This window comes from Hypomesus transpacificus, unplaced genomic scaffold (assembly GCF_021917145.1).
Source record: "Hypomesus transpacificus isolate Combined female unplaced genomic scaffold, fHypTra1 scaffold_195, whole genome shotgun sequence".
NCBI lineage: Eukaryota > Metazoa > Chordata > Actinopteri > Osmeriformes > Osmeridae > Hypomesus > Hypomesus transpacificus.
In genome coordinates, this window is record NW_025813740.1 from 1 (window position 1) to 27,592 (window position 27,592).

The following is a 27,592-nucleotide window of genomic DNA, read 5'->3' on the forward strand; positions in this document are numbered from 1 at the left end:
GTGTGTGGACAGTCCAGTACTGTTATTATCATACACCACAGGTCTACATCTGCCTCAGGATGTTATAGGCTGACTGGAGGTTTCATATGCTGCATAGTTTTCCTTCCCGACCGTACAGACGTGTCCATGGAACACACACACACACACACTCTCACACACACACTCTCACACACACACTCACGCCGTCCTCTCACACGTCGCCTCTGAGGTGTCAACGGATCCAACATAAACACCCGTGTCAGATCAGACCAAACAATCCGGGCGCCATGGTAACAGCGGGCCGCTACAACACCGTTGCCTGTTCACCCCGGGAGTCTGTTTCAACAGCCGGGCCAGCTCTGTTAATGGAGCGTCGCGCTGCTATCGAGAGACCTGCCTAGAAATCACCCTGAGGGCTTCTGGAGAGAGACCTGCCTAGAGATCAGCCTGAGAGCTTCTGGAGAGAGGAGAGAGACCTGCCTAGAGATCAGCCTGAGAGCTTCTGGAGAGAGGAGAGAGACCTGCCTGGAGATCACCCTGAGAGCTTCTGGAGAGAGGAGAGAGACCTGCCTGGAGATCAGCCTGAGAGCTTCTGGAGAGAGGAGAGAGACCTGCCTGGAGATCAGCCTGAGAGCTTCTGGAGAGAGGAGAGAGACCTGCCTGGAGATCAGCCTGAGGGCTTTCTTGAGAGAGGAGAGAGACCTGCCTGGAGATCACCCTGAGGGCTTCTGGAGAGAGGAGAGAGACCTGCCTGGAGATCAGCCTGAGGGCTTCTGGAGAGAGGAGAGAGACCTGCCTGGAGATCACCCTGAGGGCTTCTGGAGAGAGGAGAGAGACCTGCCTGGAGATCAGCCTGAGGGCTTCTGGAGAGAGGAGAGAGACCTGCCTAGAGATCACCCTGAGGGCTTCTGGAGAGAGGAGAACTTGGAGGTAATTTCAGAGGCTACACTCCAAACTAAGTCATCTGGAAGTTCTGTTATTGAACGTTTCTGTAGTCGTTTGGTGAGATGTCTGCCAACATAGGCAGGCACTCAAGTAAGCATAAGAGTGACACACACAATCACGTGTGTACGCACGCACACACACACACACACTCTCACCCCAGACGTTAAGGTTGTAGTTCTTCTCGGTCTTCCCGGCAACGTTGGTGGCCTCACAAGTGTACCTGCCCGAGTCCTGCACCTGGGCACTGTCAACCTGCCAGGGGGAGCGAGAGGATAGGGCCGTCAGCCTGTCAATCACACTCAACGACCAATGACAGTGACAGGGATGCAGACAGGAGGGCGGGAGAGGTGTCCTCCTACCGTCAGGACGCTGCCGTCCTCGGACACGGTCAGGCCGGGCTTCCGGAAGAGCGGGCGGCCATCTTTACGCCAAGACAGAGTGGGAGGAGGGATGGCGTCGCCCTGGCAACGCAGCTCCACCGGGCGACCCAGCATCACCGTGGCGTTCGCCTCCTCACCCATGATGTTGGGAGGCACTGGGAGAGACACACACACACACACACACACTGATAAACGTGGGCCAACTGGGACTCTGTTTCCCATGATGCAACTGTCACCGGGGTGGATGTCAGACCCAGACGGTGACCTCAGACTAGCGATGGAGATGGACTCTCAGAGGTCCAGCTCTCCAGCACTCCGCCCTGCGCAACTCCCTCTGGTCACCACCCTGCTGGACAACCCCTCGAAACAAAACAAACACGCTACTTTCCCCCCTTCCACTGGGATGGCCAATCTAGAAAAATCGGACTCATAAGCCAAGATCATCCTAAAATACGGTTCGTGGTGTGATTGCTGCACTTTCTCAATCAGAAACCCTCCTGTTTGTGTTGGCGTCGAAAACTTCCAAGAGGGGGCCAGTTTCTCGCGGAATGATGTCAGTTGGAAAACAAAACAGGCGTGTGTCACGTGTGTCACGGGGGGGGGGGGGGGGAAGTTCTGTGTGGCAGCTGGGGGACATGGTCATACGCAGGGTGTGATTGGAGGACGGGTGTGGGACATGGCCATTCGCAGGGTGTGATTGGAGGACGGTTGTGGGACATGGCCATACGCAGGGTGTAGTTGGAGGACGGTTGTGGGACATGGCCATACGCAGGGTGTGATTGGAGGACGGTTGTGGGACATGGCCATACGCAGGGTGTGATTGGAGGACGGTTGTGGGACATGGCCATACGCAGGGTGTAGTTGGAGGACGGTTGTGGGACATGGCCATACGCAGGGTGTGATTGGAGGACGGTTGTGGGACATGGTCATACGCAGGGTGTAGTTAGAGGACGGTTGTGATTAAGACAAGGCTGGCTTTCTGTCTCTGGACATCATCCTCTGGTCTGCTGAGGGACGCCGACCAGGCGTCCTCGCTCTCGTCACACATGTTGAAAGCGTTACGCACTCACGAGACGTAAACACACGCACACTCACAACTCTCTCGTGTTACAGTTCTTCAGAGTACGTTGAGGAGAGTGATTGAGACTGGGGCTCATTCACAGGCTAAATCGGTGGTCCAAACATCTCTTTCCTGAGCTAAACTCACTCAAGTGTTTCACATTCAACAGACCACACTCATTTCCCCGTTGTAGCGTATTGCTTGTGCTGAGTTCACGGACTTGTTAGTAGACATTCTAGAATGTGGTGTGTGCGTGAGTGTGTACGTGCTGAATGTGTGTGTGTGGTTTAGACTGTACTCACCATACACATGCAGGTCATAATCCCAGAGTGTCTCTCCCCCAGCATTGACCGCTACGCAGGTGAACCTGCCCGTATCACTGACCTGAGCACTGCTGAACAACAGCACTCTGCCACCAGACAACACCTGGAAACACACACACGTTATAGAGAATCACCGAACACACACACACACACAAAAGAACCACAACCAGGATCCCACCCTGGCGCCCACACAAACAGGAAGTAGAAGGTGCTTACCTGTATGCCATCGGAGACGCTGGCCACGGGGCTGCCGTCCTTGAGCCAGGTGAGGCTGGGCGGGGGCACGCCCGACGCCTCACACTGCAGCCTGGCCTCCTCGTTCACCACCACCGTCACCATGCCCCCCCGGCTGGAAATGACTGGGGGCACTGTCGGGGGAGGGGGGAGAGGAGGGCTTTACACACCAGTCACCTTACACACTGGTACTCACACACACACACTCTCTCCACACACACTCTCTCTTCTCCACACACACTCTCTCCTCTCAGTCTCAATTGTGTCTGACGACATCAGCCTGTCTGATGCTAAACAGAACTGGTGTTTCCTGTGCAGAGAGCGTGACGTTCTCTCCTGTAGACCCTCACTGTTCTCTCAAGGACGCCAGCCCCACGTGTGCCCCATGACAACGCTCCATGGCTTCCTGATCGTATGACGTGCTGCTTCCTCCACATATGGTCGTCTTCACTGGACTTCACCATCTGTGAGTAACTCATCGCCTGCATTCTGGATGACCTCTGACCCCCGCACAATACTCCATGTGTTCCCCCCCCCTGCTACGTCTGACGAAGACGTTGGGTTTTGGACCGCACGGTCATGTTGTGTGTGGTTGTGGTTGCTCACCGTACACCTGGAGCCTGTGGGAGAGCTCCGCCCTCCCGGCCAAGTTGACCGCCACGCAGCGGTACAGGCCGGCGTCCGAGAGCTGGGCGCGGTCGATCTCCAGAACATGGCCGCGTTTCAGGATGGTCACGCCGGCCGCGCTGGTCAGCGGTCGACCGTCTTTGTACCAGGTGATGGCTGAACACATGGGGACAGAGAACAGGGACACTGTCATGGCAACACCTGATTACTCAAAATACGTTTCATTAAAAGGCATGTTGTTCATCACCACTTTCTAAACCACTCTTTCGTTTACATTTCGTGAGAACTCCATCAGTCTGACTTGGCTCTGGTCCAGCATCGCTAGGTAAGAGAGTCTTGGGGGGAAAACCCCCTGGCTTGCAGCTGTTTCAGACGAGCTCGTTTCTGATGAATCCAGTGCGGGCTTATCAGATCAGGAGGGAGACACCTGCTCTGGATATGCAGAGACGTCCCCCAGCCTCCACCGTGACGCCGCTCATCGGAATGTGGGCGTCGCCTCCCCCTGCCGCACGCACGCACCACCTCAGAGAGCGGCCAGGGCGACCTAACCGTGCCTGCAGCTGGGAGCTCAGCCTAACTTGGGTGTGTGTGTGTGTGTGTGTGTGTGTGTGTGTGTGTGTGTGTGTGGGGTCCTACCTGGGAGAGGAGCTCCTGTGGCCTTGCAATTCAGCTTGGTGGGAAAGCTGGCCAGGATGGTCTCTTTGAAGATCTCTCCGGAATATGGAATGCTGGGAGGCTCTGTGGAACACACACGCACACACACGCACACACACGCACATACACAGGTATTGTATGGACACAGGCTGGTGTGTGTATCTACGTATCCACAGTCCCAGTGGAGTAAGATAAGCTACGTGCACGCAAAGCTGGAGGAGGAGAGACAGGGAGGCGTGTTTCCCGTTACCATGGACACTGAGGCGGGTGTGGTGTTGAGCCTCGCCGGCGGCGTTGGTCGCCACGCACGTGTATCTCCCAGCATGCTCTGCTCTGGCCTCCGTGACGAAGAGGGTTCTACCTTCCAACTCCAGCTGTGAGAACACACACACACACGAGCATATACAACATTTAGATATCATACGTCAACCTGAGACTTTGAGTGAGAGCTAGGGGAGGGTAAAGCTTAGCAGTTAGAGCATTGGCCTGCAGCCTATCAAGAGGTCACAGGTTCAAATCCCCCCTGAATGAATCCAACTGATCAAGCGGAGTGTTTGTGAGGGGCAGGTGAGGGCTGTCACCTTCAGGTGGTCCTGAGTCGCGTCCACCGGGCGCCCGTTCCTCAGCCAGGTGATGCTGGGGGAGGGGACGCCAGTCGCCACGCACTGGAGGCTGATGGGCTTGTGGAGGACCACCGAGCGCTCCGCAGGACCGGACGAGCGGATGGACGGAGGGACTGGAGGGGGGAGAGAGAGAGAGGTTGAGAGACAGTGGGAGAGACAGGGGGAGAGGGAGAGAGGAAGAGAGAGAGAGTGGAGGGGAGAGAGAGGGAGAGAGAGGAAGAGACGTAACCATCAAAGGAAACAGACGACCCTCCGAAATCCCAGTAAAAGACAAGAGATGCATCTACTGTACCCTGTGTGAGGAGAACCCCTCTGTTGCTTGCACACAGAGCAAAAGATACCCGTTAAGAAGCCATCGAGATGACTGCTCGTGTCACACAGATAACGGAACGCACGCAGGAGCGAGCGAGAAGGCGCCAGCTCACCGTGAACCACCACGTTGAAGTCCCTCTCGTGGTCCCCGGCCTCGTTGGTGGCCACGCACTGGAAGCGGGCCGTGTCCGACACCGTGGCGCGTGACACCACCAGACGATGACCACCGGCCCCGATACGAACCCCCTCACCCTGCCTGACCGGCTGGCCGTCCTTGAACCACCTGCGGAACAGCCACGCAGCGAAAGTTGAGGTGTGTGTGTGTGTGTATACACGTGTGTGTGTGTGTGTGTGTGAGAGAGCCTTACGTGATGACGGGGGCAGGGCTTCCTGTGGCGTGACACTCCAGCTCCAGAGAGCTGTCGATGACCACCGTGGTCTCTGTCGTCACCTCCTCCCCGCCCTCGATGAACGGGGGCACTGGGGCGGAACCAAAATGTCATCAAACAGGTTTCACATGGGAGACCCCACAGGAGAACACAAGGAAACAGGAGACATGGTAGAAACTCTTGTTTTCTTTTCCCTAAACTCCACGGTAGAACATCTCCGAGCATTTCACCTTTTTGTGACTGAGTACCTTTAAAAAGCTCGTCCTCACAAGCCTCTCTGCTGTTCTTAGTGTCTCTGGGTAATAACTGTCCTACTGCACAGCCCATGAACCCAGATCTGAAGCCATCTGGGAAGACTGGCAGACGTGCTGTGGGAAGATGGGGTGTGTATGCACTGAGTCTGGCCCCCACATCCAGATGTGGAGATGATCGATGGTGGGCCTCAGATCTCAGATCTCTCCATGGCTCTCTGTCTCGGGCTCTGCACCTCCCAGCTGAGGAAGCCATGGGAAACACTGGGATGCTGGGAGTCTTTCTCTCGTGACAGTGTGTGTGTGTGTGTGTGTGTGAGAGGGATTTGGGAGAAAGAGAAACATGTGTTGAGTGTGTGTGTGGTGTGTGTGCGTGCGTGCGTTTGGTGTGGTGTATGGTACTGTATGTGTGTGTGGTGTGTGTGTGTGTGTAGCCCCCATGCATCATCTTTCTTCTTCCACAGTCATGCAGATGCTAAAATCATTCCGACACAGTGGAGAAGACTGCATATCTCAATATTTCTTTCTTTCTAATACTGTTTCTCCCTCTAGTACACACACACACACACTCACTCACTTAGTTGCCAGAACAGAGGAAAACAAGTTAACTCTGGGCAAGTCTCTTTCTTCTGACATTGACTAATCACCACACTGAAAGAAAAATACAGTAAAATAAACTAAAGCAAATGATCTTAGACTGGTGTTTTCACTGAGTCCTGTTGCCTTGGTGATTTACTGATCAGACCTGTCTGGCTGTTACACCAGGATAGAGTTACAACACCACGACATCTGAGCCAAGACGTTCAAAATAAAACGGCTATATTTTGAGAGACTGTGGTTCAGAAGACAAAGAGAGAGAAGCTGGACTGTTTCACTGTGCTGCACAATGAACTCAAGCGTTGGTGTGTGTATGTATGTACGGTGTGTGTGTATGTATGTGTGTGTGTGAGGGGGGGGGGGGGGCGACGCACCTAGCACGCTGACATCATACTTGATCTCCTTCTCCCCGGCGACGCTGGTTGCCAGGCAGACGTAGCGGCCGGCGTCGGACACGGTGGCGGAGGTGATCTCCACCCTGCGGCCCTGCTGGAGCAAGCTTACACCGGGCGCCTCCCTGACCGGCACGCCGTCCTTCAGCCAGGTCAGCGAGGGCAGGGGGTGGCCCCCGGCCTCACACTCCAGGGTCAGGAGCTGGCTAAGGACGACCTTTCGCTCGGTGGGGGTGTCCTGGCCCCCCCGCGATGGTGGGGGGGCACTGAGAGAGAGAGAGAGAGAGAGAGAGAGGAGAGAGAGAGAGAGAGGAGAGAGAGAGAGAGAGAGAGAGAGAGAGAGAGAGAGAGAGAGAGAGAGAGGAGAGAGAGAGAGAGAGGAGAGAGAGAGAGAGAGAGAGGAGAGAGAGAGAGAGAGAGAGAGAGAGAGAGAGAGAGAGAGAGAGAGAGAGGAGAGAGAGAGAGAGAGAGAGAGAGAGAGAGTAAGAATGAGGAGAATATCAAGGATCTAATTTACACAGCATAATGTATATCTAATGACTGCAACACTTGTCTACAGGAAATATCTTCCTCTCAATTTCCCTCCAAGTCGTGTTCGTCTCCTGCAAGAGACACCTTGTTAAAGACAGAGCCCAGACCAGAGACACCTTGTTAAAGACACAAAGCCCAGACCAGAGACACCTTGTTAAAGACATAGAGCCAGACCAGAGACACCTTGTTAAAGACAGACCCCAGACCAGAGACACCTTGTTAAAGACAGACCCCAGACCAGAGACACCTTGTTAAAGACACAGAGCCAGACCAGAGACACCTTGTTAAAGACACAGAGCCAGACCAGAGACACCTTGTTAAAGACACAGAGCCAGACCAGAGACACCTTGTTAAAGACACAGAGCCAGACCAGAGACACCTTGTTAAAGACAGAGCCCAGACCAGAGACACCTTGTTAAAGACACAGAGCCCAGACCAGAGACACCTTCTTAAAGACACAGTGCCCAGACAAGAGACACCTTGTTAAAGACAGACCCCAGACCAGAGACACCTTGTTAAAGACAGACCCCAGACCAGAGCACTGTGTCCCAGCAGGACAGGGAAGGTTCTTACGATAAACGTCCAGCCGGTAGTTCCTCTCGGCGCTGCCGGCCACGCTGGTCACCCTGCAGGTGTAGCGGCCCGCGTCGGACGCCTGGGCCAGAGGGATCTTCAGGAAGTGACCTCGGTCCACGTACTGCGCCTGGCGGCTGGAGAGGACGGCCGCACCGTTCCGGTACCAGGTGACGGCCGGGAGCGGGACACCACGCGCCTCGCACTCCAGCGTTACCGTGGCACCCAGGAGGGCGGTGACCTCAGAGGTGAGGTTCCCGCCTTTGATGGTGGGGGGGACTGAGGGGGCGGTGGGGGGGGGGGAACAATTTGCAATTGTTTAAGCTTCTTTCCTGTTGTATTCAGCATCACCTGACACACAAACAAACACACACTCACTCACTCTCTGACCCATACCCCCCCCCCCCACCAGCCTCCCCCCTCACCATAAACACTGAGGTTGAAGTCCTTGGACTGTTTGCCCGCGGCGTTGGCGACGCTGCACTGGTAACGGGCCTGGTCACCCAGACGGGCGCTCTTGATCTTCAACACCTGGCCCCCGTCGGAGAGCTCCACGTTGGGGTCGCCCAGGAACAGCAGCCTGGGGGGGGGGGGAGAGGGGACGTGGAGGTCAGTTGCTGGAGGGGGGCTGACAGCAGGCTGGAACAGCGCCAGCTGCTCTCAGGGGACCTGGAGGCATTATGGGTAGGTTCCTACAGCAACGCAGGATAATATAATCCCTTCATTTTCAGTGCCTGGAGGCCAATTCCAAGCTGCGGTAATCTATTTTAATGCTCCACTCATTCCCTATTATTCATGCATTACTTTTCATGTTGATTTAGTGAGAAACAATGCTGTGTGATCCCGTCACAGGAAGTAACTCACTTCCTGTCCTTGTACCAGTGGATTGTGGGAAAGGGCACTCCTATGGCCTGGCACTGCAGGGTGACCTCCTGGTTGATGACGGCTGAGAGGTCGCTGGAGGAATCAGTCCCCGTGATGGTGGGAGGGACTGAGACGCAGAGAAGAACAACTGGGACTAAGAACTTAGAACTTACAGACCCGCCCGGCAAAGTACGGTTCTACGCATACTCTAAATCCACCCATTTCTCTCATGTCTGATGTGTACTGATTGAACTTTGACTGAACATTCTGCTGTGTTTTGATTGACATGCGTGGTGGTGAGTACTGAGTCGTTGAGCTGAAGGTGTGTGTGTGACCGTGTGTGTGTATGTGACCGCGTGAGGCGTGGCGGTGCTGGGTGGGTGTGGCTCCTCCTACCCAGGACGTCCAGGTGGAAGGCCTTCTCGCTGCTTCCTGCGATGTTGACGGCATGGCAGCTGTAGCTTCCTGCGTCGCTAGAGGCTGCCTGCAGGAGCCTCAGGGTCCTCCCCCTCTGCAGGACCTGGACGCTGCTGCTGGGGACCACCTACACACACACACACACCACACACACACCACACACACACACACCACACACACACACACACACACCACACACACCACACACACCACGCACACACCACACACACACCACACACACCACACACACACCACACACACACACACCACGCACACACCACACCACACACACACACACCACACACACACACACCACACACACACACACCACACACACACACACCACACACACACCACGCATACCCAGATACGCACATAAACATAGATGCACATAGGAGTCAGATGGCTGAGCGGTTAGGGAATCGGGCGATTCCCGCCCGTGCCAATTGACGTTGTGTCCTTGGGCAGGGCACTTCAACCCCTGTACTTACTTGTAGTCACTCTGGATAAGAGCATCTGCTAAATGACTAAATGTAAATACATCACATTAAAGAAAAAACAAAGTGCTGTAAAGAATACAAAAAGTCACTGTTTATCTCTGTCAGTCCTGTGACAAGCCGCTGAATATACTACATACGTAATCCAACTGGTGAAAACCTTTAAAACACATTAGAAACACTGCAAACTGAAGGGTCAGCAACATTTCCACTCTTGCTCTGAACTTGCATCACACATGGAACGAGACATGACATATTCCTTCAAACAAACTCTCCATTACCAGACTAACATGTACCAACAGCAAGCCTGTCCCCTAAGCAGGAAGGAGGAAGGTTGAGGGGAGAGCCTGAAGCCACTAAGGACCAGCACCAGCCAGCCAACGTGAGGTGGAACATTACCCTCCATAACACTCTCATATTAATACATCATCATTATTATGTGCTATTACAAACATGGGGCTGCTGATTAGATATTTCCCTGACCAGTGTTTGTCTAACACATAGGCCTACGCAAGCTTCTATGCACACACACACACACGTCTCAGTATAATCCATGTAAAATGTTTTTATGAGCCTTGCTTTATTCCCCTCCATGTTGGATCGTTCACCCTGTAATCATAACCCCCTCTCCTCTAATGGGCTCTCTTTAATAGAATAACAGCCTTCTATAAAGCAACCTCTCTTTACTTTAAGTCAACGTCATGTATCCTGTCATCTCAGTAGACATATTAAAACCCTGACAATTATGAAACGAAGACATTATGAAGCTTCTAATGGAATAATCTTTGACACATGATTGACACTTGGGTATGAGTTCACCTACAGGAAGTCCGTCCTTGTACCAGGTAATGACCGGGGTGGGACTTCCTGTGACATCACATAGCAGGGTGGTGGGCTGGTTCAACACCACGGACACGTTGCCCGGCGACGCTTTGTCACGGATATCCGGGGGCACTGTAGGGAGACCAAGGTGGAGTTCAGGGTTGAAGGGTCAAATAGAGGATTTAGGGAATGAATGAATGGAATGAATGAAAGGAATGAATGTATACAAAAGGACAAAGACGCTACGCTACGCTAGCTCACCGTTCACTTTGAGCTGGTACTTCCTCTCGGTGGAGCCGGCGTCGTTGACGGCCATGCAGACGTACTCGCCGCTGTCCAGGGGCGACACGGACGCCAGGATGAGGAGGGTGCCATCCTCCAGGATGGAGACGCCAGGCTCACTTCCTGTCAGCTCCTGGCCGTGACGCAACCACCTGATCACTGGCGTGGGCGTGCCTGAGAGGGAAAGAGGAGGGGAGGGGAGGGAGGAAGAGAGGGAACCATATTTGGCAGTCGTTTTAAAGGGTGTGTGTGTGTCTACATGTGTGTGTGTGTGTGTCTATGTCTCTGTGTGTGTGTTAGAGCGTACTACCAGACCTTTGGCAGGACAAGGGAAGGCGATGCGCTGGTTGGCCACTCTCTCTTGCAGGGGGCTGTTGAACGGAGGCTCCAGGACATCCACCACCGGGGGAACTGAGGACACACACACAAGCACACACACACACACATTGTTACACACTATTGAATATCCAGTATACATGCATGTGGAAGGAGTCAGATGGCTGAGCGGTTAGGGAGTCAGGCTATTAATCAGAAGGTTGTTGGTTCGATTCCCGGCTGTGCCAAATTACCTTGTGTCCTTGGACTTCACCCTACTTGCCTCGGGGGGGAACGTCCCTGTACTTACTGAAGTCGCTCTGGATAAGAGCGTCTGCTAAATGACTACATGTAAATGTGATGTAAATATGAAGACAGTCAGCGCAGTGAGGACACCCACCCTGGACCAGCAGCTGTGTGTTTGCCTGGTCCTGGCCAGCCAGGTTGGACGCCAGGCAGGTGTAGACGCCCTCGTCCTCCACCCTCACCTGGCCCAGGCCCAGACTGCCGTCTGACGAGACGCTGTAACGCCCCCCCTCGGCCTGCAGGGCGGCGCCCTCCTTCAGCCAGGCGAGGCTGGGCTCAGGGACGCCCCGGGCCGCACAGGGCAGCTCCACAGGGTGGCCCACCTGCACCTTCATCACCCTGGGGCCTGGCTGGATGCTGGGGGGCACTGGGGGGTGGGGTGGGCGTGGTTGTGAGGGAGAGGTTATTGAAACGTGTTGTACAGTTACAAAACAGACACTCCTAAAGACCCCTGAATAAACAAGTAGCACTTTGAGCGCAAGAAAAGGCAGATATTATTATTATTACCAGTATTGACAGTAGTAGCCCTACCTGTCTTTGTGTGGCCCTACTGTAACTTAAATCAAACCCACATCCTGAGAATTGTCGTTGAACGTTCCTTTTCTAACCAACTTTCTCGTTATGCTTCTTTCCAAAGACCACTCATCATTATCTTTGACATTCTCCCCTTTTTTGCATCTTCCTTTGAAGCCTATGACAGTGTTTAACGAGTGTCATAATTCGCAGTCTGTTCTGAGTGTTTTGGCACCAATGCACGTGCCTACACACAGACACAGACACACACACACACTCGATCATTATAATCTGCTGTTCAGATTGCTGCAGGTTAATGACAGCGTTCAGGCAGAGCGTGTGGTTTCCAGGAGCACTTAGCACGTTCCTGAACACCCTCCGCGCAGTCATCATCTTCTACTCAACGCTCTCATCCCATTTCATTTTCTCTTCTCTTATGTCTCTCCTCTCCTCTGCATCCATCATCTCCTCTCCTCCCCCCCCCCCTCCCTTGCTGTCTGTCTGGGGTAGGGAACCTCTCCCATGCCTAGCAACAGTATATTGTCTGAGACCCTGTGAGTAACCGTGTTTTACAACTGCAGCGGGATGTTCTCACACACGCGGTATTTAACTGTATCACTCCTGCGAGTATCTGTCTGGGCTGTAACGCAGGATGAATGACACGGCTCAGATGATTAAAACAAGCTGACCGGTGATGTCGTTCTCTGGGAATGTCTGTGGATGACTGCTTGTCGACTGAGTCTTCCAAGTGGGTACATTTGCATCTGTTCTGAGTTGGAAGTCTGAAAGATCTATCATTAGACTGTGGATACCGTGTAATTAGTACTGGGAGCGTTAGGTTATTAGCGTAGCAACAGTAGAGCACCACAGACCCTTCCGGAATATTCTGTTGTTCTGGTTTGTGTATTTATGAGAGGAGCGGGAAATGAATACAATTGTGATGTTGTGTGTGTGTGTCGTACAGTTCTGTACAGTATTTAGCATAGGCCCTTACCGTGAACACTGAGATTGACAGTCTGGGTGAAGTTGCCGGCAATGTTGAAAGCGAAACACACATAAAGTCCACTGTCAGAAACTCTGCTCTCTGCGATCTTCATCGAGCCTGAGGGCAGCAGGGTGTGTCTGGGGAGAGGGACACACACGTCAAACACACGTGTGTACTGTAAGTGGCCGGGTTTCCCAGATTCGTTAAGAAGCACTTAACGCTAAAAGCTTCTTAAGAACGTTCTAAGAGCGTTCTAGAGCGTTCTTAGAACGCTCCAAAGAAGCTCTGAGCGTTGAGATCTTCTTAAGGAACCTGGGAAACCCGGCCAATGTGTGTACTGTATGTGTGTGTGTGTACTGTAAGTGTGTGTACTGTATGTGTGTGTGTGTTACCTGAGAGAGTAGGGCGAGATGAGCTGTCTGTCCTTGGCCCAGGTGATGACAGGAGGGGGGACACTCTGAACCTCACAGGGCAGAATGACCTCCTCCCTCTCCACCACCGTCACATCCAACACCCAGCCCGCCCCCCCAAAACTGGTCCTGGGACGCACTGGACACACACACGCACACACAAACAAAACATACATAAATAACTACTTAGATAAGCAAACACGACACACAGAATACAAATGAATTGTAATCAATGTGTTCAAAGTAAATGTGAGGCATGGCGGAGAGGGGGGCGGGGGGGGGGGGGGCGTGGTGTATCGTCCCCACCATGAGGGCCTGTTTGTGGGCCATACCGTAGACGGTGAGCTGCACCTTCCTGGAGCTGTATCCGGCAGCGTTGGTGGCGGTGCAGACAAACTCGCCGCTGTGGTTCCCCGAGGGAGACGCCACATGCAGGGCCCCGTCCGGCAGGAGGGAGAAGGTGGGACCACCCAGGTTCAACAGCTCCCCGCTCTACACAGGGTCACCCACGGACGAGGGCAGGGGTTAGAGGTCACTCACCAACCAACAAGAAAGACTGAAAGGGGACGGACGTTTTCTGGTCGGGGTTTTCCAACCGTGTCGACTCCAATCTCAAGGCCTGTTTCCCTCCCCTGTCGTTTCCCATCTCGCGTCAGTCCTCGTGCGTAAATATACAAAACTGAGTCTTGCACCCAAACCAAAACACACCCTCTCATCCACACAGCTGTGTGTTCTCCACTGGACTGATGGAGCGGGGGTCAGATATGAAGATATGAAGGTTTGAAAGCACACGTGTGGTAATGAAGGAGCAGCAAGCTGCTGGCCCTGGAGGAGGAGCAGTCTGCTTTCACAGCTCTCCCAGGCCCCCTTCACTTTAACAGCACCGCTTTTACATGTCTGAAAAACCAGTGTGAGAAGCAGAGAACGAAAACCACACACACACACACACACGCACACCTATACACACACACACACAGGCGAAAGTGGTCGTCCACATGTGCAGAGATACACGCGTGTGTGGCGTTTACACGGACCAGCACCCACCATGGCCAAGCTAGGCTCGGCTTCTTCAAGGTTTTCTGCAACGATTCTCCAATAAATCTGTGATCGCTCCGAAAATACTCAATCCAAGCCACGAGGGAGGTGGAGAAACGATACAAGCCCCCCTCTCTGTTGCCTCACGCACGACCCAACCAGGCTTCCCACTAGCAGAACCAACCAGAACGGCCTGCCTCCCTCCACAACTGCAGAACCATTTAGTGTAGAGAGAGTGTGTGAGCATGCAGGTCTCTGTGTGTGTGCATGTGTGCATGTGTGTGTGTGAATCTCTAGTCAAAACCCAGGTGTACCCTAATAGCCTATTTAGAGTATTTGCACCTAATCAATTTGGAGTTTGTGTGTGTGTGTGTGTGTGTTTGCACAGCCAGACTCTGAAAAGAATGTGTGTGTTCTGGGTTTTCCACAGGAAGGATTGAAGTAGAAACAGAAATCAAAATGAGAGAAGATGCCTTCACTTCTCAGTCTCTCAGTACGACAATTTACCACCAACAGCAGCTTGATCAACAGCCAAACTCTCTCACTCGAATATTTAGCCATTTGACATTTCCTTTCCTCTGCCAGCTTCATTCCCTCTCTTTCCTTCTCTCCTACCTCATATGCAATACATCCATACCGTAGATAGATCCACACCATATGTGCGGGTGTCTGGGTGAGTATGTGAATAACATGTCCAAGTTTGTTTGGTTCCAGAGCTACAGTGAATGACTCTGCTAATAAGAACCGGCGGTTTGTGATGTCAGTGTCATTCCCTCCACACGGCCCTGGCACTGAGGAGGTGGGGACGGTTGTGGTTTAGCGTTGTGGTTTAGCGTTGTGGTTTAGCGTTGTGGTTTAGCGGAGAGAAAAGAGTCTGCTTTCTGTCAGCGGTCACAAGACAAACGTCAGTCGTACTTCCTGTTTGACCCGTGTAAGTCTCTCATTATCTCTCTCTCCTTCTTTCCCTCTCTCCCGCTCTCTCTCTAGCAGAAACAGCTTGTCCTACAGATGTCCTTGTATTTATCTTTTCTTCTTCCCTTCCAGCCGTCACAGGACATCTGAATGTCTCCTGTGACGACTGACAGAGCGAGAGAGAGAGGCAGAGAGAGAGAGAGAGACAGAGAGAGAGAGAGAGAGACATAGAGAGAGAGAGACATAGAAAGAGAGAGACATAAAGAGCATAGAGAGACAAAGAGAGACACAGAGAGAGAGAACAGACCTTGGCCCAGGTGATGTCAGGTGGGGGTACTCCGTGAGCAGGGCAGGGCAGAGAGATGGGCGTGCCCTCAATGGTGCTAAACACCTGGGTCCCATGCTGGATGGTGGGCATCACTGGGGACACAGAGGAGACGGTAACACGGTGAGAGCTGTGTGTGTGTGGATGTGTTTGTTTTGCGGTCAGGCCAGGTTTAGCTACCCCAGTCTCCTCCTTCATCTCTCCCTCTCTGCCTCAATCTGTTTTATCAATGAACCCCTCCACTGTCTGGGAAAGATGTTAAACCTGGAAGCTTAGCAGCAGCTGCAGTAAAGAAACCAACAGTGTAGCATTCAACACTCTCATACATACAGTAGGATTACCGCATCAACCAACACGGTCAGCTTTAACACTCACATAAAGTCGACGTTGCACATGCTGGCCATGGTTGGCAGAGTTGTGTTTTAATAAAAGCTCACAGGACACATTGTCTCACCCTCCATTAATGTCAGTCTGTCAGTTTCGCCATTCCCACTCTCTGGAGGAAGACTATAAAAGTGTCCAAAGTTTACATGTAGCGTGTGCACTGGGGGTGACCTAGTTCCAGTCTTTCAACGAGCCCACGCTTTTCTACATGCCATGAACAATTCCCCTTTTGCGGAGGCTGAAAAAAAGAGACGTGCTTTCTCCTCTTGTAAGCCACGCCACGTAGTGCAGCTGGTTCTGGTTTTGATGGACAATTTTATTCATGAAGTCAGAACATTCCAACCAGGAAAGGAGGAAAGGAAGGAGGGATGGATGGAGAGAAAGGTAGAGAGAGGGAGAATAAAGGATCATTGTGGGTGAAGGAGTGAGGGGAAGAGAGAGAGAGGGGAAGAGAGAGAGAGGAGAGAGAGAGAGAGAGAGAGAGAGAGAGAGAGAGAGAGAGAGAGAGAGAGAGAGAGAGAGAGAGAGGAGAGAGAGAGAGAGAGAGAGAGAGAGAGAGAGAGAGAGAGAGAGAGAGAGAGAGAGAGAGAGAGAGAGAGAGAGAGAGAGAGAGAGAGAGAGAGAGAGGGGGTCATGAGGACTATGGAATAAATAAAAAATCCTGATGTGATCCTGGTGTGGACCTAGTGACACAACAGCTAGTGTCGTCCTGACTGTGGTCCTGGTGACTAGTGTGGTCCTAGTGTGGTCCTAGTGTGGTCCTAGTGTGGTCCTAGTGTGGTCCTAGTGGTCCTAGTGTGGTCCTAGTGTGGTCCTAGTGTGGTCCTAGTGGTCCTAGTGTGGTCCTAGTGTGGTCCTAGTGTGGTCATGGTGTGGTCCTAGTGTGGTCCTAGTGTGGTCATGGTGCGGTCCTAGTGTGGTCCTAGTGTGGTCCTAGTGTGGTCATGGTGTGGTCCTAGTGTGGTCCTAGTGTGGTCATGGTGCGGTCCTAGTGTGGTCCTAGTGTGGTCCTAGTGTGGTCCTAGTGTGGTCCTAGTGTGGTCCTGGTGTGGTCATGGTGTGGTCCTAGTGTGGTCCTAGTGTGGTCATGGTGTGGTCCTAGTGTGGTCCTAGTGTGGTCATGGTGTGGTCCTAGTGTGGTCCTGGTGTGGTCCTACTGTGGTCATGGTGCGGTTCCTAGTGTGGTCCTAGTGTGGTCCTAGTGTGGTCCTGGTGTGGTCCTGGTGTGGTCCTACTGTGGTCATGGTGTGGTCCTAGTGTGGTCCTAGTGTGGTCCTAGTGTGGTCCTAGTGGTCCTAGTGTGGTCCTAGTGTGGTCCTAGTGGTCCTAGTGGTCCTAGTGTGGTCCTAGTGTGGTCCTAGTGGTCCTAGTGTGGTCCTAGTGGTCCTAGTGTGGTCCTAGTGTGGTCCTAGTGTGGTCCTAGTGTGGTCCTAGTGTGGTCCTAGTGGTCCTAGTGTGGTCCTAGTGGTCCTAGTGTGGTCCTAGTGTGGTCCTAGTGGTCCTAGTGTGGTCCTAGTGGTCCTAGTGTGGTCCTAGTGTGGTCCTAGTGTGGTCCTAGTGGTCCTAGTGTGGTCCTAGTGGTCCTAGTGTGGTCCTAGTGTGGTCCTAGTGGTCCTAGTGTGGTCCTAGTGTGGTCCTAGTGTGGTCCTAGTGGTCCTAGTGTGGTCCTAGTGGTCCTAGTGTGGTCCTAGTGTGGTCCTAGTGTGGTCCTAGTGGTCCTAGTGGTCCTAGTGGTCCTAGTGTGGTCCTAGTGTGGTCCTAGTGTGGTCCTAGTGTGGTCCTAGTGGTCCTAGTGGTCCTAGTGTGGTCCTAGTGTGGTCCTAGTGTGGTCCTAGTGTGGTCCTAGTGTGGTCCTAGTGGTCCTAGTGGTCCTAGTGTGGTCATGGTGTGGTCATGGTGCGGTCCAGGCCTGGTCCTACCGTAGATGTTGAGGGTGGTGGTGTGGTTGCTGGCCCCCACCAGGTTTTCCGCCAGGCAGGTGTAGTCCCCCCCATCCTCCACCCGGGCTCTCTCTATGTGGAGGCTGCCGTCCCTCCGCACCACCAGGTAGGGCCCCGTCGACACCTGGGGGGACACTCATGAGGTGTGTGTTTCACAATCCCTGTGTGTGTGTGAATCTGTGTGTGTGTCTGTGTATCTTTGAGTGTGTGTGTGTGTGTGTGTGTATCTTTGAGTGTGTGTGTGTGCTCTCACCAGGCCGTAGTTGTGGAGCCACTGTCTGTCAGGCAGGGGGTTTCCAGCCAGCAGAACGCAGGGCAGCGTCAGCTGCTGCCCCTCGATCACACTGAGCACGCTCGGACTGACCGCCAGGAGGGGGGGCACTGCGTACACACACACACATCCAATTCGAGGTGCTGCACATGGAGGTAAAGATGTATTCAACCTGTGGGAGTGTGTGTGTGTGTGTGTGTGTGTGTGTGTGAGAGAGGAACAGGGCTAGGTCTTTCAGATGACCTCTCTATCACCCCTCCTGGTAAACACCAAGCCCTCTCTACCACCCCTCCTGGTGAACACCAAGCCCTCTCTACCACCCCTCCTGGTGAACACCAAGCCCTCTCTACCACCCCTCCTGGTGAACACCAAGCCCTCTCTACCACCCCTCCTGGTGAACACCAAGCCCTCTCTACCACCCCTCCTGGTGAACACCAAGCCCTCTCTACCACCCCCTCCTGGTGAACACCAAGCCCTCTCTACCACCCCTCCTGGTGAACACCAAGCCCTCTCTACCACCCCTCCTGGTGAACACCAAGCCCTCTCTACCACCCCTCCTGGTGAACACCAAGCCCTCTCTATCGCCCCTTCTGGTGAACACCAAGCCCTCTCTACCACCCCTCCTGGTGAACAGCAAGCCCTCTCTACCACCCCTCCTGGTGAACACCAAGCCCTCTCTACCACCGCTGGCTGCTGACAGGTCCAACACAACAACGCGGTCTAGAACGTCTACGAGGAGTATGACATTCTGCAGCTCAGGTTTCCACCATCTCTAAGTACAATCTGAATTTAGGAATGGATGGAATGCACTGGAACATTATTAGCATTTCTTTTTCTTTTTTCTGGCGGCATCACCGTGGTAACCTTTGCGGCAGTGTTAACAGCCTGGGACTGTGTCACTCGGGGCAACTGGCTCCGCCTCGACCTTTAGTCCAAATAAAGCCCCCACGTCGCCATGCCAACAGACTTGCATGATCGTTAACAAGGTGCATGTGTGTAAACAAGCCCCCCCCCCCCACCGCCCCTAAGATTGGCCCGTGTACACAGTCACACCTGGTACACAACTGAGGTGAAGAGTCATGAACTGGAGTGGTTTCCTAAATGAACATTCCCTTGCAGGAGCAGGGCAGGTGTAGGGAGAGAGATGCAGACATATGGCTCGCAGACAAACCAGGTAGCAACGCAATCAGCATTCCCACCTAGGGGCTGTGCCCTGTCCTGACTAGATCTATCCTTCTCTGATCTCGTTTCCATCTGGAGGAATGCATGCATACCACAAAGCCTTTAGAAGTCCTGGAGTCTGAACCAGGAGCATGTAGACTTGCTGCCAGGGTTCCATGTCGGGGGGAGTCAGTGTCAAAGTGTTTCTGTGGAGCTACAGTTTGAGGTCGACTGTAACCAAAAAAACATGAACCAAGTATATGGGCCATGGAACTGTTGTGTCAAGAATCCACAGAGGAGAAATCAGTTGGTCTCGCATGCACCCACACACACCCACACACACACAGAGAGAGGCACACACAAGGCTTCCCTTTAAACAGTGCCAGAGAACTCTGAGTTCACCTCTGCAATCTCTCCCGTCCAAATAGAATCAACGCATGCGGACTGTAAGTCAAACAGGCAGCCAGCACAGCTCAGAGATCACTCAAACCTTCATCCTACCCTGCTCTCAGTGTGGATATCTGCTTTCACTTCAAACCAAGAACAAAAGTTCAACTTTGCTCGCACCCAACCGAAGAAAAGCTAGTCAGATTTCAACGTTACGGGCTCCACTCTTGTGAGGTGAACGTTCCACGCCGTGTCAGATGGTGGAGGTCTCTTACCCAGTCCGGTAACGGTGACTCGGGCCTGGGTCTGGATCTTCCCAAACTGGTTCCGCGCCTCGCACACGTATACCCCTTCATCCTCAACCCAGAGATCTGACCAACACAGACAGTCAGGTTAGTGTGTGTCTCTGTGTGTGTGTGTGTTTGCGTAAGCGTTTTTACAAACTCACTAGTGATCTGCAGTTCCCCTCCCCTCCTCTGGGTGATGCTGCTGGGGCCGGGGCGCCGGACCAAGAGGGGGACGCCGTCCTCCCTCCTCCAGGTCACCTGGGGCTGCGGGTGGCCTCGGGCGTGGCACGGCAGGCTCACGTTGGTGGAGATGTCCCCGGCCACGTCGGACGGCTCCTGGGTGAACTGGGGCGCGGCTGGGAGGGGGTCAGAGGAGGACAGAGGAGCTCAGGAACACACGTGACACCCCAGACAACCACGTCCACGAGGAAGTGACCAGGTTCTTCCGTACCTCCCACGTCCAGGGAGATCTTTCCGGAAGACGTGCCGGCCGGGTTGACTGCCACGCAGGTGTAGTCTCCAGCGTCCATGTCCTGCGTCTCCTGGAGGGTCAGGGTTCCCCCCGGGGCGTCGATGCTCAGGTAGGCGGACGAGTGCAGCCGGAGGTCGCCTGGAGGTGACACGGGACCGGGAACCATCGACCGAGGGGAGAGGAGACGAGCGACGTGAGTTTGTGGGAGGGGGGGGGAGGGAACTGTGGGGATCCCAACCTCGTTCACTCAAGGATATTTCTCCCCATCCCTCTCTTTGTCAACGTCTTGACTACGAAAAGCAGAGAATCTCCGAATCCGAGACAGATTTATGTTTCAGGCAACAAGCCGGCCATCTCAAGTGAACAGCTGGCTAAGTGACAAAGGGAACCCCTCCAGTCGTGAACATCCTCTTTAGAGGCGAACGACGACATAACTCCTCAGGGTCGCAGTCACTGAACGGCCGAGGCCCAGGCAGGGGTTGAGAAAGGGACTCGTCTAAAGACGGCCAGAGCGACACAGTGAGAGGGGTTGAGAAAGGGACTCGTCTAAAGACGGCCAGAGCGACACAGTGAGAGGGGTTGAGAAAGGGACTCGTCTAAAGACGGCCAGAGCGACACAGTGAGAGGGGTTGTGAAAGGGACTCGTCTAAAGACGGCCAGAGCGACACAGTGAGAGGGGTTGAGAAAGGGACTCGTCTAAAGACGGCCAGAGCGACACAGTGAGAGGGGTTGAGAAAGGGACTCGTCTAAAGACGGCCAGAGCGACACAGTGAGAGGGGTTGTGAAAGGGACTCGTCTAAAGACGGCCAGAGCGACACAGTGAGAGGGGTTGAGAAAGGGACTCGTCTAAAGACGGCCAGAGCGACACAGTGAGAGGGGTTGAGAAAGGGACTCGTCTAAAGACGGCCAGAGCGACACAGTGAGAGGGGTTGTGAAAGGGACTCGTCTAAAGACGGCCAGAGCGACACAGTGAGAGGGGTTGAGAAAGGGACTCGTCTAAAGACGGCCAGAGCGACACAGTGAGAGGGGTTGAGAAAGGGACTCGTCTAAAGACGGCCAGAGCGACACAGTGAGAGGGGTTGAGAAAGGGACTCGTCTAAAGACGTCCAGAGCGACACAGTGAGAGGGGTTGAGAAAGGGACTCGTCTAAAGACGGCCAGAGCGACACAGTGAGAGGGGTTGAGAAAGGGACTCGTCTAAAGACGGCCAGAGCGACACAGTGAGAGGGGTTGAGAAAGGGACTCGTCTAAAGACGGCCAGAGCGACACAGTGAGAGGGGTTGAGAAAGGGACTCGTCTAAAGACGGCCAGAGCGACACAGTGAGAGGGGTTGAGAAAGGGACTCGTCTAAAGACGGCCAGAGCGACACAGTGAGAGGGGTTGAGAAAGGGACTCGTCTAAAGACGGCCAGAGCGACACAGTGAGAGGGGGACCCTCTCAGAGTCAGCAGGGTGTGTCAGAGGTGTCGGAGGAACACTTCCTGTGCAGCGGTCGTTAAAACCCTCTGCTCCCTGCGCTGCACTCTATAAAACACACAACTTCCTGCCTGGCTGTCCAGGGGCGAGGAGCGAAGATTTATACAGGGGACACTTGACACTTGTCTGTGTGAGTACTTCAGGAGAATGTGTGTGTGTGTGTTTGCTTCTGTCCATGCGTGTACAGTCGGTACTGGACGTTTTATAAGAGAATAAACCAGTTCTCCGGTGTTGACCCCCCAGGGGGGGCCCTGCTCTGGGGGCCCCGTCAGGAGCACACGTACCTTTGTACCACCACACCTCAGGGGGAGGGATCCCGGAGGTGGAGCAGGCCATGATGGTGGTCTCCCCTAGACCAATCAGGAGCTCGCTCAGCGCCACTGTCACCACAGGGGATTCTGAGAGAACAGCAGAGGACAGAGAGAGGCTTGGGGCCGGAGGCTTGAGCTGAGTGTGTGTGTGTGTATCTGTGTGTGTGCGTGTGGTGACGTGTGTTTGTGTGTGTGTATGTATGTGTGTGGTGACGTGTGTGTGCGTGTTCAAGTTTCAAGTGTATCGACAAGTGCTTGTTAACAGAGTCATTTTCAGGTTTCCCCCAACAGTGTAGACTCATGTTGACTTGAATACAAGAGGGTGTATCTGTGTGTGAGAGTGTGTGTGTGAGCATGTATCTGTGTGCGTGTGTATCTGTGTGTGAGTGTGTGTGTGAGAGAGTGTGTGAGCTCACCAATATAAGACAGGACCGAGGTCTGTGTGTGTGTCCCAGCTGCGTTGCTGGCCAGGCAGCCGTACTGTCCTGCATCTCTCTGCTCCGTGTTCCTGATGACCAGAGTCCCGTCAGGACTCATCCTGTGTCTGGGCACCGCAGGGCACAAGGACCACATGTTAGCCACTGGAAACACACCCTGAATATGAAGTCATTCAGAATACCTCATGATTTATCATTTTGATCATGTATGAATAATATTAATGTAAGAATATATTTAATTTCTAATATTTTCTAATGATTTAACATTCATTCAGTGGTTCTCAAACATTCAGGGACCCACTGCCCTGCATGTTCTAGATCAGAGGTCTCCAACTCTGTTCCTGGTGAGCTTGTTGGTTTTTTCTCCAACCACACCCTTGACCTGATTCAACACTAGTTACCTGATCAACCAGCTAATTATTAGAATCAGGTGTGCTAGATTAGTGTTGGAGCTAAAACCTGCAGGTAGGTAGCTCTCCAGGAGCAGGGCTGGAGACGCCTTGTTCTAGACGTTTCCCTGTGCCAACACACCTGATTCTAATGACAGCTCGTTAGCAGGCTCCTGCTGAGCTTCATAACGACCCGTTCAACTGTTTCAGGTGAAACGTCTATTTTTACTGCTGAGTGTAATGCTGGGGACACACTGAACGATTTTTAAAAATCTTATAAGATTTTCAAACTGTGAGAGACCACAAACATGAGGACAAAAAATCCTAGATTTAGCCGTTTTGCTCCTACAGTGTGTGGTCACTCTTAACACACCTCACACCAAGGGAACATCTGATAAAATCTGCAGAACCATCAAGATAATCGGGACATTACCGAGGATTGTCGGAAGGGGGGAAATCGGCCCGATTATCCTGTGGTGTGTCCCCAGCAAGTCTGAGACTCACAGCTTCACAGTTTAGACAGGTCTGCAGAAAATTAAGTATCCTCGTTGACCTCCGCCCCCCACCTCACCTGTCTGGGGGGTGAAAGGTCATGACCTTCCTCACCTGCTGGTGCCCATGATGAACATGGTGTTGTGGGTCCAAACCACGTAGGGTGCTGGGTAGCCCCGGGCCAGGCACCTAATCTGGACCTCCTGCCCCGTCACAAAGGTCTGGTTCCTGGGCTGCACTGACACCTGCGGGGGCTCTGGAGCACAAGACCAGTTCAGCATCCAGCACAACCAGCCGTGAAATAAGCTTTCACACTCGTGTTCTGTGATTAGATGTGGGGGCCCCCTGAAAACATTTAATTCCCAAATACACACCCAGTGCTTTACGCTGCCATAAACCATAAAAGTGTTCTTTGTTAACTGTGATGTTAAGAGCACAAGCCGTAACTACACGCAGTAATGTTTCACAGCACATCATTCATCATCGAGTCTTTTTATCAGTAGAAAAGGGCAGAGAATATTGATGCCAGACACCGCTAAGTCACGGAATCCTCAGCAATCTTCCAACTGATTCATGATGTGTAACTCATCCCCAAAAGTGTGTTTTCCCGATTTTCCTCTCAGTTGCCAGAAGAAGAAAAAACGGTGCTGTGTCTTCCAACTCGGAGCCCATCCACACCAGGCTCTGCTCTTTTCAAAGATGAGAACTTGCAGAAATATATCTGGCCTAAATGTCATTCCTGTTTTGATTGCCTCATAGCTTGGATACCTTAACTTCATCCTCCAGATGACCTCGCTACATGTGCTAGTCAGGTCTACTGTACTTGACGACTGGACGATAGCTCTGGATACCCGTTAAGACGTGACATACACTTGCAAGTTGGACGCTGTGAAGAGTTAAAAAGGCGTAGAATATTCTGGAAGGAAGGTGAGCTGGAGTACGCTACTAAACAGCAGCTGTATATCTATCAACCTCTCAGGGTATTAACCGGGGGCTAAACCCTAACTCAGGTCGACTGATGCCTGGTTTCAGTTCTGCTGTCATACATATAACAGCTCCTACCCTAGTTGATATATTACAACCTCGACCTCCAAACAAATTGAGATCCAGTGTCACTGGATGAATTCAACCATGAATCTTCACAGCACCTCAAGGTAAAATCTACAAGGTGTGACTGATGTTCTATACGGTGCCACCTGGGCCTCTAAGTCGACCTGGTTAGTACAGTGACTGTACCTGGCCTCTCCAAACAACTTATTCAAGTGTTCCCTGGATCTAAGACCAGGGGCTTTGCTTTAAGGACAGAACCATACCTCTACCCTTACTCAGCACCCTTTATGTCTTCTGACGAGGCCTGTCTTTAGCACTTCCCTCCCTCCCTCCCTCCCTTAGTTCCTCCAGAGTTGTCCTGTCCCTTAGTTTCTCCACTGTCAGCAGCCCAGGACCACTTCAAAGCGGGCCTAATGACTAGGACAGGATGGCCTGGGGTGATTAGAGAACGCAGGGGCCTGCGGACAGCTGTTCAGGAGGGCAGGGGGACACAGAAAAATTGAGAGAGAGAGGGAGAGACAGAGAGAAGGAGAGAAGGAGAGAGAGAGACAGAGAGAGAGAGAGAGAGAGAGAGAGAGAGAGAGAGAGAGAGAGAGAGAGAGAGAGAGGGAGAGACAGAGAAGGAGAGAGAGGGAGAGACAGAGAGAGAGAGGGAGAGACAGAGAAGGAGAGAGAGGGAGAGACAGAGAGAGAGAGGAGGGAGAGGGAGAGAGAGAGGGGGGAGACCAGCTAAGCAGGGGGACACAGAAAAATTGAGAGAGAGAAGGAGAGAAGGAGAGAGAGAGAAAGACAGAGAGAGAGAGAGAGAGAGAGAGGGAGAGACAGAGAAGGGGAGAGAGAGAGAGAGAGAGAGAGAGACAGGATGAATGAGGGAGATAAACTGCGGAAAAGAAAGAAAGAAAGAAACATATAAAAGAAGAGAAAAAGAGAGATGGGGGGGATAATTACACAAAACAAGGAGGGCACCATGTACTCAATCCCTCACCCAACCCTGGGAAACTTTTTAGGTCAATTGAGCAACTTATCACTCAATGAGGTGAGCTAATGACAGGGCCTGCCTGTGGGGTTCACTCCAAACTTGTGTTTAAACCTGGTGTCAAAGAGAGAGGTCTGGGGCCTGTCCCAAACTGTCACCACGGTCCCGAAGCAGGCACAAAGACAGACAGCTGAACTTACGACACACTGGTCTGTCCTGCTCCGCTTACGAAACGTTAGTTCACGTGTCGAGCAACGGCTTGATGTTCTTGAGACTTGTGATTGGTTGAGAAGTTCCCTCCCTCCCACTCTGTCTCTCTCTCTCTCCCTCTCTCTCTCTCCCTCTCTCTCTCTCTCTCTCTCTCTCTCTCTCTCTCTCTCTCTATGTCACCCCTCATCCTCTCTCTCTGTCATCCCTCTCTTCCTCTCATCCACCCAGGGGTGTCCTCGAGGGACCGTAGCTGACGCTAAGGGCGTCCATCATCATACTCTCACATCCCCATGCCCTGGATGGCCCACAACCAGCCGCCCGCCCGGGCCAGAGAACCCCGCTCGCTCCCGTCTGTCTGACAACGTGTTACTGATTTGGCCTCTCCGAGAGTTTCTAGAACGCAGACGGCGCAGTGAGCCCTAGGAGGTTCTCCTGAATGGAACTTCCAGAGTTAGCGAGCGCGGCTTCAGATCACTTTCACGCGTCCCATAAAGTATTAGTCTGAGTGCTAGAGGCCTCGGTGTGCAGGGAGATCATGTCGGGTCTGGGAGCTGGGCAGGCTGTTATGCCAGGAGCCCTATTCCCCATCGCCGTCAATCTCCAAACGTCACACACAGACACACTCCAGTGGGATACTGTGGGAGTGTGTGGTTAGATAAACACACACACACATACAGGAACATACAGTAGACACAAACCAGTCCTGCACAATACATTTTCTCCAGCCCTCGATTTCAGACGACCGTTCCACAGCTAACGGTGCCGTTTCTCTCTTCCTGTCTCACTTCCTGTCTCACCTTGCACAGACAGATACACCCGCTCAACTGTGGCTCCTCCCTCGTTGACGGCGACGCATTCGTACCAGCCGGCGTCGGCGACGGCGACGGCGCGCACCTCCAGGGAGAGGTTGGCGAGGGGGCAAACTCTGGGGTCCAGGCGGGCGTCTAAGCCCCTCCGCAGCCAGGTGAGGTTGAAGCGCACGGTGCTGACCACGCCGCAGGTCAGGACGGCCGTGGAGCCGGGGGACACGGTCACGTTAGCGGACGCGGTGACCACCGGAGGGGGCTCTGGGGGGGGGGAGTGCGTTAGATGTCTGTGTGTGTGTGTGTGTGTGTGTGTGAGAGTGTGTGTGTGTGTGTGGGGGTCTTTCATCCACTGGATTTATTTTTTGGGGTTCGATAAGAAGCCAATGTTACTGTAGAGTGTGCAGGTCCAACGGACCATGAATCTAACCCTTGTCCCTTGCGTACTAAATCATTCTGAATGAAGGTGTTTATTTGATACTGCCGTTAATTTTTTACATTTACATTTACATTAAGCAGACACTCTTATCCAGAGCGACTTACAGTAGGTACAGGGACATTCCCCCCGAGGCAAGTAGGGTGAAGTGGACACAACGTCATTTGGCACAGCCGGGAATTGAACCAGCAACCTTCTGATTACTCGCCCGATTCCCTAACCGCTCAGCCATCTGACTCCCTGTTAATGATGGTTAAGTGGTGCTTGATACACCGGCGGGTGCTGCAGTCTGTCGTCACCATACCTGAAACATCCAGGAAGGTGCTGGCTCGACCTGTGCCAGCGCTGCTGATGGCGATGCACTCATAGTAGCCCTCGTCCTTCAGGGTCACCTGACCAATCTCCCACGATGCACTGCCAGACTCCCTGGGGGGAGAGACGAGACATGGACTGAAGACATCGCCAGAACCCAGCTACACCTTCACCAGCTTGTGCATGTCTCAGTAGTGTGCTAATGATCCCATATCCTCTTCCCCCCCCCCCCCCCGCCCCCCCCTGG

The 27,592-nt window shown here is 53.2% G+C and overlaps 1 protein-coding gene across 1 annotated transcript in view; it reads right to left on the reverse strand.

The window, feature by feature from the left end:
* Positions 1-925: 925 nt before the first annotated feature.
* hmcn1 (hemicentin 1) overlaps positions 926-27,592 on the reverse strand; it is a 45,506-nt gene continuing 18,839 nt past the window's right edge. Inside the window, exons 10-42 of the mRNA XM_047052058.1 lie at positions 27,338-27,459; positions 26,592-26,861; positions 23,673-23,814; positions 22,657-22,784; positions 22,214-22,327; positions 20,435-20,593; positions 20,145-20,339; positions 19,972-20,067; positions 18,131-18,258; positions 17,857-18,001; positions 15,536-15,648; positions 13,614-13,773; positions 13,264-13,420; positions 12,881-13,008; positions 11,468-11,740; positions 11,068-11,163; positions 10,732-10,926; positions 10,472-10,602; positions 9,131-9,278; positions 8,735-8,861; positions 8,296-8,450; positions 7,873-8,149; positions 6,749-7,032; positions 5,506-5,617; positions 5,251-5,420; positions 4,784-4,938; positions 4,453-4,576; positions 4,185-4,286; positions 3,528-3,704; positions 2,904-3,055; positions 2,667-2,790; positions 1,284-1,459; positions 926-1,176 (exon numbers count right to left, since the gene is read on the reverse strand). Coding sequence (XP_046908014.1) covers positions 940-1,176; positions 1,284-1,459; positions 2,667-2,790; positions 2,904-3,055; positions 3,528-3,704; positions 4,185-4,286; positions 4,453-4,576; positions 4,784-4,938; positions 5,251-5,420; positions 5,506-5,617; positions 6,749-7,032; positions 7,873-8,149; positions 8,296-8,450; positions 8,735-8,861; positions 9,131-9,278; positions 10,472-10,602; positions 10,732-10,926; positions 11,068-11,163; positions 11,468-11,740; positions 12,881-13,008; positions 13,264-13,420; positions 13,614-13,773; positions 15,536-15,648; positions 17,857-18,001; positions 18,131-18,258; positions 19,972-20,067; positions 20,145-20,339; positions 20,435-20,593; positions 22,214-22,327; positions 22,657-22,784; positions 23,673-23,814; positions 26,592-26,861; positions 27,338-27,459 — 5,272 coding nt within the window. The 3' untranslated portion in view covers positions 926-939. The remainder of the gene's footprint in view (positions 1,177-1,283; positions 1,460-2,666; positions 2,791-2,903; positions 3,056-3,527; positions 3,705-4,184; positions 4,287-4,452; positions 4,577-4,783; positions 4,939-5,250; positions 5,421-5,505; positions 5,618-6,748; positions 7,033-7,872; positions 8,150-8,295; positions 8,451-8,734; positions 8,862-9,130; positions 9,279-10,471; positions 10,603-10,731; positions 10,927-11,067; positions 11,164-11,467; positions 11,741-12,880; positions 13,009-13,263; positions 13,421-13,613; positions 13,774-15,535; positions 15,649-17,856; positions 18,002-18,130; positions 18,259-19,971; positions 20,068-20,144; positions 20,340-20,434; positions 20,594-22,213; positions 22,328-22,656; positions 22,785-23,672; positions 23,815-26,591; positions 26,862-27,337; positions 27,460-27,592) is intronic.